The following is a 13,941-nucleotide window of genomic DNA, read 5'->3' as shown; positions in this document are numbered from 1 at the left end:
TGATTTTATAGGAACGCCTTATGTTTTCTGCCGCTCGCTATCGAAGACAGTTTATTGAAGCACATCCCTAGAAAAAGGCCCACAGCTAAGGAGTTTGCAATTATATTTAGATCCTGAGAACGTTCTAAATGGCGTCAATTTGCAGAGGGGCTCACCAAAAGTTTTCTTTACCAAATCTGCTGTTTTTTGGGCGACAGGTAAGTAAGTTAATATTTTTATTGTGTTGAAATTGTGGAAAATACTCAGATCAAATATGCGTAGCAGAGCAGTTATGTCATAGAACATGCAAAACGTAATTGCAAAACATTATAAAGTGCATTGTATTCCTTTTTCAATTCTTAGTTGCAAAACGGATTTTATTTTTAAGTCTGTTATGACAAGGTCCAATACTTTGATTCATGGTAGTCGTTAACGTGCGCTGCCATCCGAAAACGGCATATTCCATAAAACCCCTAAGGGCAACTATCTCGAGAGCCAGTCTGTCACGGGGGGAGGGGAGACTTCAGGGTAAAAGTGATAGGGATGCTCGTCTGGAAATTAAAAAATACCCCTAAAAATACCTGAACACCAGAAATTGCTTCCCTCAAAAAAAATACTCTAGAAGAAAACCTTATCCCTAAAAAATGCCAAAATGCAGATTTGAGTAACGAAATATCCCAGTGTATAAAAAAGTCTCGAATGACAAATTTTCAAAGTGTTTTGTTTAGAAGTCGGAAGTATTAAATAATCTAGAAAATGTTGGCTCATAGCGCGTCTTTCTGTGAACCCCTAAAAAATACAATTTCTAGTAGAAAATCCTATTTTCTCTCTGATACCCCAGTGCCCCGATATTGACCCCTAAAAATTATGATGAGCAACCCCGATGATTCCCTGCTAGCAGAGGCCCTTTTTTCTCTGTATTTCGCTGGGCTGGCATTTGCGAGGAAAAGAGACCTCTGCCATGGGTCGAAACTTTGTTTGATCAAACCGCCTTCCACAATCATGGACAGGGAGATCCAGAGTGCATGCTCCGTTCATTGTTTACTGGCCACTATTTGGGCCAACAATGACTAGCGCATGCGTGAAGCATATATCCGCTGCTGGATAATAAGCACGCATTCAAATGGGCTTCCTCCATAGAAATACTGTATCACGCAACAAATTATAAAAGAAGCTATTTAATGCCTTATCTTCATTCAGAATTTTCTATTTTTTGACGACCGAGACAATCTTCCGTTTACAGCTTTTGCATATTCTTCTTGAATAAGCTGATTTAAGTTCACCAAAAAGTTTGGTAACATTTTCTTCTAGTCCAACTGTGCGATAAGTATTTACATTGAAGAAACTTGCCTGCCCAGATGTCTTGAAATTTATCCAACAAACAAGACAAAACTCGTATTTGCTGCGTTTGCTGTTCACTCTTTTAAGTGACGTTTTAGGTGATTGAAATTGAAAAAGATAAGTAACCGGAGTTTGATTCATAAATTGTGACAAAACACATGCAAAGCATATTGACAGCTTTTGCGCTATAGTGCGGGTTTAGGTACGTTGTGCCCGACATTATATGTCGCTTATTAACGCTCACGCATGCACAATGAAAACAGTTTTGACCCATGGCAGAGGTCTCTTTTCCTCACGAAAGCCAGCCCAGCGAAATACAGAGAAAAGACGCCTCTGCTAGCAGGGAACCCTGATGAGGTCATCATGGAAAGAGCCCCCCTCCCCCCCCAGGCATTCTGTCCTCTGCGTCCGTGGTCTGTAATAAAAATACACAAAGTAGGTGAGAAACCCTTGTTGAGTACAATTTTGCTCTAGTTCAGGTAAGCACTTGGAACTAATGGAACTTGGAACTAATTTTGGGACTTTCCACCAAAGAGATGGCTATTAATGCAGCAGTTATTTGAAACCCCCACCACTATTGTCCTTGGAGGTTTTAAGCATTTTGGGACCAGAACCTGTCCCCACTCTTAGACTTGTCCCCACCAAGAAGGGTGGGGACAATTCTCAACCATCTTGGAAAATGCAGAAGCCATCAGCCATCAGAATAAATAAAGTGTAAGAAAGGGTTCAACATATACAACGTTTTGATAGATATAAAAGGCTTATTTCGAATTGCATACCATCTCATATTTCCAGTTATTACCCTGAAAGGGCATTTGACTACAGTTTGTATCCCGAAGGAGTGGTGTTATCACATTTAATACTCCACCCTTCCCGAAAGGGTGGGGGTTTCAAATGACTAGTGCATAATCTAAAAGGCAACTGTCTCTGTCAAATTGCACATCCCATATTTATTCTTTTTGTTGAAATAACTGTTGATAAATAATAAGAATTGGACTAAAAACGTTTAAATTCCAGGGGAGGGGAGGGGGAGGAGCTACACCCAAATCACTTTGTAATTGTATCTTAACCATTTCCTTCTCTTCTACAGATTGTCAGAAGCTATGCTAACTGTGTAGCACAAAAAGGACCTTATGAGGTAGAGCTTAAAGCAGACAAGAGGTACTCATGGTGCCGATGTGGGCTCAGTAAAAAGCAGGTAATGCTAAGCATGTGATCTTGCTATACAAAGAACAGGAGGAGGACATTTGGATTCTCATAACCATATAATAGCCAACCAACCAACATTTTGTAAAGTGCCATTAAAATTTGAGCTTTTCGTCCCTGGGCTCGTACATAGCGCAAATGTAGTGTTACGTATTTGAGAATCACTAAGAACTGGCTTTGGACCCTGTTGGTCTGGACAACTATTATTATTATTGTGTATTGTTAAGTTATTATTAGTGTATTATTAGTTTGGTCGAGTCTGTAATTCCATGTAAGCGTAGGAACGTTACAATTTAAAATAGAGCGTGTGCAGAAAATGGCGTACACTAGTTTATCACATGGACAAGTAAGTTAATGGCAGTTGGTTCTGGTTCTGTTTGAGTGCGAATCTTTTGAAACACTCAGAGTAACAAACTCCTTAGCTACAGCCTCGAACCCTAACATTTGGCAAGAATTGTATTAAATTATTCAAGTCTCAAACAGTGTCTACACAAGGATGATCAAGGAAAAAATATCTGAAAAAGCCAAAATCTGGGTATATCTATTTCAGCCTCACGTTATTTGTGTTTTAAAAATCAGTCTGGGGCCATTGTAAAAAATTGTGCCTTCTTTCTTTTAATTGTTCATTTTCCAAGTTTTTCCATCATGTCGAATATGATCCCTCTTATAAAGTGTCAATCTATTCAGTGGCTCATGTCTTCTTAGAAGTAGCATCTCCTATAGGAATTTTATGGAACAAGAATGTGTCGTTTTTTCCACCTTTTTTAGGAATAAGATGCAATGTAACTTCCAGATAATGGGCCTTATGGACAACCTCTAATAAAGGACACTCTCCTTTCTTTAGTCAAACACAATTAGATAAAACCTCTATTCTTTGCCCTGATGGTGTTGAAATCCTTGTTTTACCCAAAATGGAGATGTGCAAACCATGACAGTTAATTATCTAATTCATTCTTAGCCTTTCTGTGATGGAAGCCACAAGGGCTCAGGTATAGCACCTGAACGTTTTCGCCCAACCCAGGACAACCCTCTGGCTTTTCTTTGTGGATGTAAGCAGACCGGGACCCCACCTTACTGTGATGGAACACATGCTTCACCTATGGTAGAAATGGCAGAGATTGGACAACCGATGGAATAAGCTGATGATCAACTAGACTGAGTTAAAACAAAAACGATGAACTTGACTGTTAGTAAAATGATTGATCTAGTCAGCATTGAGAGCAAATCAAACATTGAGTACAGTTTCCCAATTAATAAACATTATATGATTATTCTTGACAGTTGTTCAAAATGTTCTTCTTGATAGAGTGCATTGATTAGGATGAAGGGAATAACAACTCTGTTTTGTAGTAGCCTAATTGTAGCGGACAGATTTCCGATCTTCACATTTCGCTGCACAGTATGAACTGATCTGTCCTAGAGAGGGAACGGTCTACATATGTTAATAGTCGTGATTGGGAAAATCATCTCGACTTTCAATAAACGTAATCCATTGTTGCTATTGGATCCTAGCCTGTGTAGCAAGCATTCCCGTCGGTCTCGAAAAGTCTCTAACCAACTGAAAAGGTCAGATCGCGTAAAATGGTAGTCTGCTTAGCAGGTGCCCTTGGTATAAGCTAAGCCTTATACCGAAAACACTTGCTAGTCAATTATCGGAGAATAAAAACAACAAAAAGAAAATGATGATTCTTGTAATCCGTAGAAAATGAATTATGTTTTGTTTGACTTTGTCGCGGCTGACCCAACATCCCCCCTTTACCCCCGTCAATTTTTTAAGCCTCCCACTCTACTGTCAGTGTAGAGGGCTTCGCCCTTCTATTTGTCCTTTATTTTCCTTATAAAATAGTGATTGGAGCATATATTGAACGATAACTTCTTCCCTTGGATTTTAGGTTACTGTGAAACATGACACTCAATGACAAAACCCTTTTTGCATCTGCGTGAGAAGTAGCTTAAGCTTAAATAACCAGTTTTTGCCTTCGAACATTCCCGTCCATCTCTATTGTTGTGGTCGCAGTTTTAAAGACCCCGATTTTATGATTGCACTCTGTGGCAGAGCACCCTACTAATGGCATAATCTATTCCCCGACTTTTTATCTTTCTAACACATTCTAGAAACCCATTATTTTTATCATCGATCTAAATTATCCTTATCGTGCAAAGTTTTTTTTAAATTTGTTTTTTATGAATTTAGACAGAAAGTCAATCTATAAGTCTTTACTCATAAATTATTATGCCACTATCTTCTCTAACCGCGTTTATCTTGTAACCACATACCTCCCCCGTCTGGCTACTACGGCTAAGACCTTTATCTATGAATCACGTATTATATTTACTATTTAAAATAAAATGTACAAATTTGAAGTATTTTTTCTTTTAGTTCCATAAGACCTGTATGTAAAATAATAGTAATATCTGAAATGTCGCTCTACCAGATTTTGAGTCCCAAAAATTCTCACATTACTGCATTGTTTGCGTTGGCGAAAAATTCAAAAGCTTTTACCGTGTTATTCGGAGGCCATTTGTAAAGGTTTTTCCCTCTCACGGGAATTAGTAGTTATACGAGTAAGCTTGGCATCCTACCATCTGTTTGAGGTTTCAGTGGGCGGGGTTTTATTTAACTGAGCGGTGGAGCGGTGCGATAGACACAACGGCAGTCACCTGAATACGCGCGACTGGAAGTGAGCAATAACCATAACAACATTTTCAGTTATGAAGTTATTGGTGGCACTCGGGATTTTGCTAGTAAGTAAATGCTATTTCTTCTATTTAAGACGGGGAAAAGTAGTTTTCAAAGCGGACTAATCACATTCTTTGCTCGTTTTAGAAACCCCTAAGAAGATAGCACAGTTCTCTATCAATTTCTTTGACGGAGAGTAAACCAATAAAGTCAATAAGCTTATTTGAATAGGCAACGCAAAGAATTATTTGTCATCAAGGTTTTGGCTAATACCATTCTGTGACATTGAGGCTGAATTGTCATTTACTCGACCATACAAACCACAATACAGTATATAGACTTGTTACAGTTTAACTAAGTCGCTGAATTGTAAGGAAGCAAGGGATGAGACGCAACTTTAAGGACGAGAATATTATATCAACCATTCAATATACCAATATTCAAAGTACTTGTTTAACACTGTTTACGGAACTTGAATCTTTGAGTGTATTTTTGTATAATTTTACGTGCTAAGGGATTCTGGGTGTGACGACAGATAAAAGGTGGTCAACATAAATTATTTGGAACTTCGCACTACACCTTTTGCAATTTAAAAAAAGGGCTCTCCAGGGGCATACGCAGGATTTTAACAAGTTGCAGTCAAGGCATTCAAAAGCTGAATGAGGGCGTGGCCCCTCATCCCGCATCCCCGTGAAGATTTCATAGCTCCCGCTTTTGGGTTTGAAATTGGCGTCAATGCGTCAGACTTTTGAGAATATTACACGATCCTCTGTCATCCTCGATCTGAAATAGGACTTCAGTCGTCGCGTGGCACTGAACGAAATAACAATATGTTGGAAATCATCTGTAGACTACAATGATTAAGAATATTATAGTTTTTATCCTTTTGATATATATAAAACTACGTACATAAAAATGAATGAGTAAACATTTGATATTTTCCCCTCGTTATGAAAATAAGGTCGCTAAATCTTTTTTGCAGTCCCGTAACTGCAGGCCTATAGGCTACGTACGCCCCTGCTTTCTGTCAGCGACCCAATTAGTCATTCTAGAAAAGTACTGTGAGGAAACATCAATTTTCGATCGGCTTAATTTGGGAATCTATTTCGATATTTTCCAAAAAATTTGGTAAACAAAGTAAGTTAATTATATTGTAATTTTGAGATTTTTTCTCAAAATTTTGCCTCACAACCTTGATTGAAATCAATAATAAGGGTGTGATCCTTAGGTTGAACTCGCGCGAAACCTAAACAAGGTATAAACGTGCGTTTACAGTAATTTGTGGTAGTATAGGCAATTTATGCACCAGAGAGTGTGTCTGGATATACCCTACGCGTACAAACTGACTGTAAAACCCAGGATACCAAGAATCCCCCAAGCAGAGCGACTCAAAAGGAACACATAGACCAAGAACATCCAGGGAATAACTCATAATGACCATACGATCGCATTTCAGCTGACGCGGTTCACACAAGTTCTGTCGTGTAATGGAAGCCCTCATTATTGCAAGCTTCACTTTGATCAGTTTACATTCGCCGCCACACATAATTCCTACGCTGGTGCCCAGGACACACCGTTTCTTTTGTACGGGAGTAGACTGGTACCTGGTGCTAGCTGCTTCGCTCGAAACCAGGACGACAGTATTACGCAACAGCTTGAGAATGGTATTCGGAGTATCGAGATAGACACGTGCAGTAAGGAGGAGTATGTCAGCCTTTGGGAACAGACTAAAGTTACCACGACTTACTCCTGTAGAAAGGTATATTGCTATCAAACACACATGCCCTACATATACTCCATATACTGATGATAAAATATAATGAAAATTCTGGTTGTGTTGTGTTGTAAGGGCTATTTATAACTGTAAACGGTAAACCATTATTCTCGCAGGTGTTATTCGCTGACCCTGTGGAATCAATCCTGAAGGAGATCGATCAGTGGTTGAATCAGAACCCGCGCGAAATTGTCGTCATATCCTTCACCAGAAACTACGAGCCCTGGAACGAGCGCACTATCGCACGTGATATCGAAGATAAGCTGAGATCCCTGTGGTGGGACCAGTCCCCCTCATCCTTGTCCATGAATGACGAGTTCGCCACCTCGGGGAGATGGCCAACACTTGGCGACGCAGTTAGACGTAACCAACGCGTGTTCGTTTTTGTTCACCCCAAGCTCGCATCCCACATGGGGACTCCCTCTTGGGCGCATAACCCAACGATAATCGCGCAAACTGAAACAACTATCAAGTACGCCCTCTCAAACAAATGCCGAAAATTAGTCCCAAGCCTCGCAAAATCCTGTTTGACCGCAAAAGAACTGGTAAGCGTTGATCTGTACCTGACAAGGGGGCTACCTGTGTGCACTACTGTCCGTGCAGATGCGTGTAATAGACTGGTACTAGATGCTGCGAGGGCTTGTTACAACAAGCGGAAGTCTCTGGAACGCACTGTGAATTTCTTGAAGATTGATTTCCCTGGGCGCAGGGGAAAGGCGGGGTACAGGGCGCTTAAAGAGGCGGCGGCTTATATCAACAATCAGAATCTGGAGACTTTCACTAGAACTGATGTTGATGCACTTTGAAGGGGCTGAAGTCATAAGAAAACCTTAAGGCGATTTAGCTTTTAGAAATGATCGGCGATAGTTCTCAGATATGAAAAGCTGTAGTTACTGATTTGAATATCATTTCTTTAGCAAATATGTAGGGATTTTTCCTGGGAGTAAAACAGTTCTATGATTAATGTCCATAAAAGTCTGAAGCTAAATAATAAAATAAAATGTTAAAAAAAAAATTTAATTTCATAACATCTCTTATTCTTATTGATAAGCTTCTGCCTTAGAATCTTGCCCCTCTCTTCCCCACAAAACAACAACAAACCGGATAGGAATTTTATATATGTTTATTGCGGTTTAAAAAGAGCTAAACACGACGATATGCTGGATGGAGGTATACAACCGTCCAGCGCTGTTGAGCAATCATGTGAACGGTGCCTCTTTACTACAGTGCGCGCTGTTTATGAAAGAAATAAGATAACTCGGTATAAGCACTTCAATTCCAGTAAGACTTGCATTTGTGCATTACCGCATATCCATTCTTATCATTAGGAGCCTGTGTTAAGACAGGCGCACAAGTATGGCATCATGGCTCGCCAATTTTAACACCTGGTTGTTTATATTTTTGTCCCTATATTGCACATCCGTTATAATCTTTCACTTCGTATCATTTTGAATGCACGAGGAGCCAACCGCACCACTTTATAGGGGACAGGGGTGGAATAATTTTTTAGTTATGTTATAGAGTGATTTTCAAAAACCCGTGCAATGCGGGTACTGATTGGTACTTCACACTGTAATGTCTTTGTTCGCATTTGTTCTGGCTTGACTATTGCACTTTAACAATTGCATTTTGTTGCACGGGATTTTGAAAACCACTCTAATATATATTCTAAGTTAAGTACCAACCTTATCGTCGACGCTTGCCAATCGGAATTCCAAAATCTGGTTCCTCGGTAGGCTTTTTAAGTGGCACTGCGAAATATAGAAATAACCTTAAGAAACGAAGAATTACAAGGGCTTATAATAAAAACACACGCAAGAGCTTATTATCCTTACGAATGAGGGCGTTCTTGCATCGTGCAACTAGTACGCCATCCTGGTCCCTAATGCACCTGCAATTCTTCACATGAGGATTTATATTGCCGACCAAGAACTCGTCACCCTCATCTTTTTTTTTTCCATCGCCATCCCTGCATGCTAGGAAGGGAAATTGTGAATGTAATTACGTTGAGCACATCCTATAGGTGTGTATGACATGCTAGGTAGGGAAATTGCGAATGTAATTACGTTGAGCACGTCCTATAGGTGTGTATGAAAAGGGGGTCCTTCACTCAAAAAAACAACCACAGGAATCTCACTGCGCAACTGCGCGATGCCGCTTTTTAGTCTTGGTGCTAGATTTTCATTAAATTTCGTGAACTTTATGAAAAGGTGTCTGTAATTCCAGAAAAGACCCCCCCTTCCCTCTCACGAAAATCCACCCCCCTTCCTTTTCACTGAGATTCCTCCCCCTTCCTCCTCACTGAGATTCCTCCCCCTTCCTCCTCACTGAGATTCCTCCCCCTTCCTCCTCACTGATATTCCTCCCCCTTCCTCCTCACTGAGATTCCTCCCCCTTCCTCCTCACTGAGATTCCTCCCCCTTCCTCCTCACTGAGATTCCTCCCCTTTCCTCCTCACTGAGATTCCTCCCCCTTCCTCCTCACTGGGATTCCTCCCCATTCCTTCTTACTGAGATTCCTCCCCATTCCTCCTCACTGAGATTCCCCCCCCCCCTTCCTCCTCACTGAGATTCCTCCCCCTTCCTCCTCACTGAGATTCCTCCCCCTTCCTCCTCACTGAGATTCCTCCCCCTTCCTCCTAACTGAGATTCCTCCCCTTTCCTCCTCACTGAGATTCCTCCCCCTTCCTCCTAACTGAGATTCCTCTCCTTTCCTCCTCACTGAGATTCCTCCCCCTTCCTCCTCACTGAGATTCCTCCCCCTTCCTCCTCACTGAGATTCCTCCCCCTTCCTCCTCACTGAGATTCCCCCCCCCCCCCTTCCTCCTCACTGAGATTCCTCCCCCTTCCTCCTCACTGAGATTCCTCCCCCTTCCTCCTCACTGAGATTCCTACCCCTTCCTCCTCACTGAGATTCCTCCCCCTTCCTCCTCACTGAGATTCCTACCCCTTTCTTCGCACTGAGATTCCTCCCCCTTCCTCCTCACTGAGATTCCTCCTCCTTGCTCCTCACTGAAACTTCTCCTCTAAATCCCTCCCCCTTCTCCATCACAGATATTCATCCCCCTTCCTGCTTAATGAGATTAATCTCCCCTTCTTCCTCACGGAGATCTACCGCCCCCCTCCCCTTCACTCCTCACGTAAAGATCTTTCTTTACGCAAAGCTGATTAACACTATACAAATGGACAGACGGAGTATCGTCACCACAGCAGATCTCAGAGGCTTTGCTAAATTCCCCTGTAACAAGACAATGGTTTGTAATAACTTACGGCAAAACGTGCAGCAACCGTCCGTCTCTAGCGTTACTCCGCAATTCTTCGGGGATTCAGAATCGCAGTGACGAAACAGTAATTTGCCTCCATTATCACCACAGTCGTAATACCTTTTACAATTGGTGCTTTGGTGTGCATCTAGCTTGCAACCTGAGCAATACAAAGCAAAGTGTCAAATTAAGACTTGTGGGATCATGGCTAGTAATGTCTTATAGAAGAATGGCCATGTTTTTACTTCCCCCTTCATTGTTGTCAAACATATGTCTGTGATGGAAACCCCGTTTTCAAAACCCGCCTTTGTAGAAATTAAAGAAGATATGATATGATGAAGGAAACGTGTAAAACGACTAGAAAGCAATAAAAAACACCATCACGCTCGCCGGCGATCAGACCCCATCCCCCCCCTACCCCCACCCCTACCCCACTCCTTCCCCTTATGCAAATCGTGCGCCCGGATGATAATCTGGAAAACAGATAAGTTTAGGCGGGAATTTCTTTACGCGCGCCCCATTTTGCCACTGAGTTGTTTTAGGTTTCCTTATCAAATTAATTCGTCTGGCCTCGAATGCTGAACCCTTGTGCTTATCAAATATTGTGGGAAGTTTTGATGCTTACCATCGTATGCGGTACGATCATTAAATATGAAGGCCTAAAAGATAATAAGAAAATACATCAAATTATTATTTAAGTGCAGCAAGCACATTTGGTGGAGGAAGGAGAGACAGATGTCACATACTCTTGCATGACGCTTCATGCTATGGCTGGGACTCCCAAAAGACCAAAGGCTGCCGGATAAATCACGATATTTTTCACCCTACGTCACAGCCAGCTGTGCGTGGCGTAACCGTATAAGACAGGTCTAGGAACCTGGTTATTGCCTCCCTATTAGTGCGCGGGTGCCTGTTACTTGTGTGTTGTACAGTTCGCTAGATAGCGGTGCTAGGGGCGAAATCTCCAGCCTAGCCCTAAAGCTTTAGCTGCCATACTATGATTCAACGCACGTCTGGACCTGTATGGTCGTCGTCGTTTTTTTTAATCCGAGCTGAACTAGCTTGTTTCACGGCCAATTATTTTTTTTAGCCATGATTTGACTTGATTTTTCTTTTATTCTAAGAGAATATGTTTTGTTCTTGGATTTTATTTTGAATAGATTTTAATCATTATTTTTCTGAATCAACAAATGTTTCACTCAACTGAATATATCATTCTCGGGGACCCAGGGCGTACTGAGCGGAAACGAGGGTTTCTCAGTGCGCCCTGGGTCCCCGAGGATGTAAATAAATTTGGATGGTATATAAAAAAACTGGTATATCTAGGTTATTTTTTAGACCTACATGCCACTGTTTAACTGTGTAACTTTTTTCATCGCTCAGTTTAGTTAACACTCCGTGATAGCCACGAGCACGGGAGAAAAGAAAGTTTTGTTAAAGGGGTTGGGGTAGTGTTTTAGGAAGTCTTAACTGAAAACTCTGGAAAGCTGACATTCTTATAAACAGTCCCTTATATAGAAAGGGTTTAAGTTACCTGAGATGTAAGGGCGGCCATGAACAAGACGAGGATAGCAGTAATAACAAACATGATTTCCACCGTAAACGAAGTGTCAAACAGTCCCGTATTCTCTCTTTTATCCTAAACCATTATCTTTTATTCATCGAGTAATTTCCGCTGTGTTTGTTTTCTGCTCGTTTTCCGTTTGTTTTCCGCTCGGAAACGAGCGCTTCTCAGTACGCCATGGGTCCCCGAGGATGTAAATCAATTTGGATGGTATATAAAAAAAACTGGTATATCTAGGTTATTTTTTAGACTAACATGCCACTGTTTAACTGTGTAACTTTTTTCATCGCTCAGTTTAGTTAACACTCCGTGATAGCCACGAACACGGGAGAAAAGAAAGTTTTGTTAAAGGGGTTGGGGTAGTGTTTTAAAAAGTCTTAACTGAAAACTCTGGAAAGCTGACATTCTTATAAACAGTCCCTTATATAGAAAGGGTTTAAGTTACCTGAGATGTAAGGGCGGCCATGAACAAGACGAGGATAGCAGTAATAACAAACATGATTTCCACCGTACACGAAGTGTGTCAGACAGTCCCGTATTCTCTCTTTTATCCTAAACCATTATCTTTTATTCATCGAGCAATTTCCGCTGTATTTGTTTTCCTAAGTACACACGCGAAGACTGTCAGAGTAAGAATTCTTTGTTTTGACGCAATTCAAATGAACAATAAGTCTGTTCTATTTGGAAATGTAATCTCTTCATTCAACAAATCGTTATGTTTTGCGTCTCGCGTTCCGCGTCTCTCTCCTCTCTTTCTCTCTCTCTCTCTCTCTCTCTCTCTCTCTCCTCTCTCTCTCTCTCTCTCTCTCTCTCTCTCTCTCTCTCTCTCTCTCTCTCTCTCTCTCTCTCTCTCTCTCTCTCTCTCTCAAAAAAAAAATAGTAGACATAGGGTTTTCTTTTCTCCATCTTTAGTAAACAAGTCTTTAAGCTACCGTGAAAAACAATACATTTTCCATGTTTTTTTAAATTCATTTTATTCTTTGTCTATACTCATTTCTTAGTTTTTTCTAGTATAATTGTATTGACTTGTTACCCTAGACGCCTTTATAATTGAAATTATAATTCCTTTAAAAGTCTTAATTATATTAGGATAATTCATAATTGAATTTCTCTGATCGCTATCTGTATCATAGAAACTAAGTCACAGAACTATGTCGTAAAGTTCCAAATTGATTTTAGGGAATCATATGTCAAAATTTACTTACATATGAATCTCTTGTTAACATATTTGGTTTCGCTTACAGCAAAAAAGCTATTACATCGTCTATAGCTCGCTATACTCGCGGGCGAGTTGATACTGATAGACTGATTCATCACCAAGGGGAACGTATTATTTTCTTAGTGGGTTTTTGATCAGTTTAGTAAGAAACAACCCTTTTTAAGACTCGAGCTGACCTGTCGCTGTCGCGCGAAAGGGACTTTCATTCAAAACTCAAAAGGATATAGACAATGACAAATTGACAAATTGATTATTGTGAAATATTTGAATAACAAATTGCTCTTGGCTGCTATGAATACATATTAAATCGTCAACTTCTTACCGTTGTTTAGAGTAATAGAGCACAGTGACAGAGACCAAACTCAAAAGTAGATTGTTTTTAAAACTCTTTGATTTGTTTTTATTGTATTTCTTTGTCTACTTATTTCTGAGATCTTCTATGGCCGGTTCCTAGAAAGTAGGTTGGCGCTAGCCTGCGTTACAGCCGAACTAAACCTAGTTTAGTGACGCATTGATAAATACGGAGATCTTGACATTTGATTGGGGTACTTTTTGTATCAAAATAAGGCGAAAACGTGGTCTGGTGGTAGCATCGTTCCTTTTTCATGTCACACTGCCTTTGTTTTGGTGTTATGACTTTGGTAGAATAAACAAATCATCTACTGTTTGTCTTCGCTAATATTTCTTTTTATCATTTTGCGTTTATCGTTTTTACGTATGCCAGTAAAAGGCACTTTCCTATTTTTTTAAGTATTTTTACATTAAAAAACAATTATCTCGCGAAAAGTAAACAAAACGTTTTATAACACAAACACTTTTTCTTGTTTGTTTAATAACTGCTTTTGACTAAAGAGGCAACACTTTGACATTCTGCCCTACCAAACTCTTGTTAAAAGCATACAGGCAGCACTAACAG

General features: G+C 40.5%; 3 protein-coding genes across 5 annotated transcripts; 2 read left to right on the top strand and 1 right to left on the bottom strand.

The window, feature by feature from the left end:
- The first annotated feature begins 14 nt into the window (after nt 1-14).
- On the top strand, nt 15-4,023 carry LOC5521304 (CDGSH iron-sulfur domain-containing protein 3, mitochondrial). Its single transcript, XM_001640938.3, has 3 exons — nt 15-197; nt 2,411-2,518; nt 3,485-4,023. Exons 1-3 carry the CDS (start codon nt 129-131, stop codon nt 3,662-3,664), a joined length of 357 nt encoding a protein of 118 aa, XP_001640988.2. The 5' UTR covers nt 15-128; the 3' UTR covers nt 3,665-4,023.
- A 1,105-nt stretch (nt 4,024-5,128) lies between these two features.
- Nucleotides 5,129-7,995, top strand: LOC116604325. Its single transcript, XM_048724192.1, has 3 exons — nt 5,129-5,271; nt 6,663-6,965; nt 7,097-7,995. Exons 1-3 carry the CDS (start codon nt 5,239-5,241, stop codon nt 7,784-7,786), a joined length of 1,026 nt encoding a protein of 341 aa, XP_048580149.1. The 5' UTR covers nt 5,129-5,238; the 3' UTR covers nt 7,787-7,995.
- A 90-nt stretch (nt 7,996-8,085) lies between these two features.
- Nucleotides 8,086-12,371, bottom strand: LOC116604327. 3 transcript variants are annotated; one of them, XM_048724195.1, is made up of 6 exons: nt 12,252-12,371; nt 10,868-10,901; nt 10,250-10,402; nt 8,816-8,956; nt 8,666-8,731; nt 8,086-8,213 (listed from the first exon to the last, which is right to left on the bottom strand). In XM_048724195.1, exons 1-5 carry the CDS (start codon nt 12,303-12,305, stop codon nt 8,667-8,669), a joined length of 447 nt encoding a protein of 148 aa, XP_048580152.1. In that variant the 5' UTR covers nt 12,306-12,371; the 3' UTR covers nt 8,086-8,213; nt 8,666. The 3 variants fall into 3 exon arrangements, with proteins under 3 accessions (XP_048580152.1, XP_048580150.1, XP_048580151.1); XM_048724193.1 differs by having other exon boundaries at nt 8,086-8,219; nt 12,252-12,370; XM_048724194.1 differs by lacking the exon at nt 12,252-12,371 and adding an exon at nt 11,777-11,852 and having other exon boundaries at nt 8,086-8,219.
- Between the last annotated feature and the right edge of the window lie 1,570 nt (nt 12,372-13,941).

Source organism: Nematostella vectensis, chromosome 2 (genome assembly GCF_932526225.1).
Source record: "Nematostella vectensis chromosome 2, jaNemVect1.1, whole genome shotgun sequence".
Classification (NCBI taxonomy): Eukaryota; Metazoa; Cnidaria; class Anthozoa; order Actiniaria; family Edwardsiidae; genus Nematostella; species Nematostella vectensis.
The sequence above is the reverse complement of the archived record's forward strand: the minus strand, read 5'-3'. Positions and strand labels throughout refer to the sequence as shown.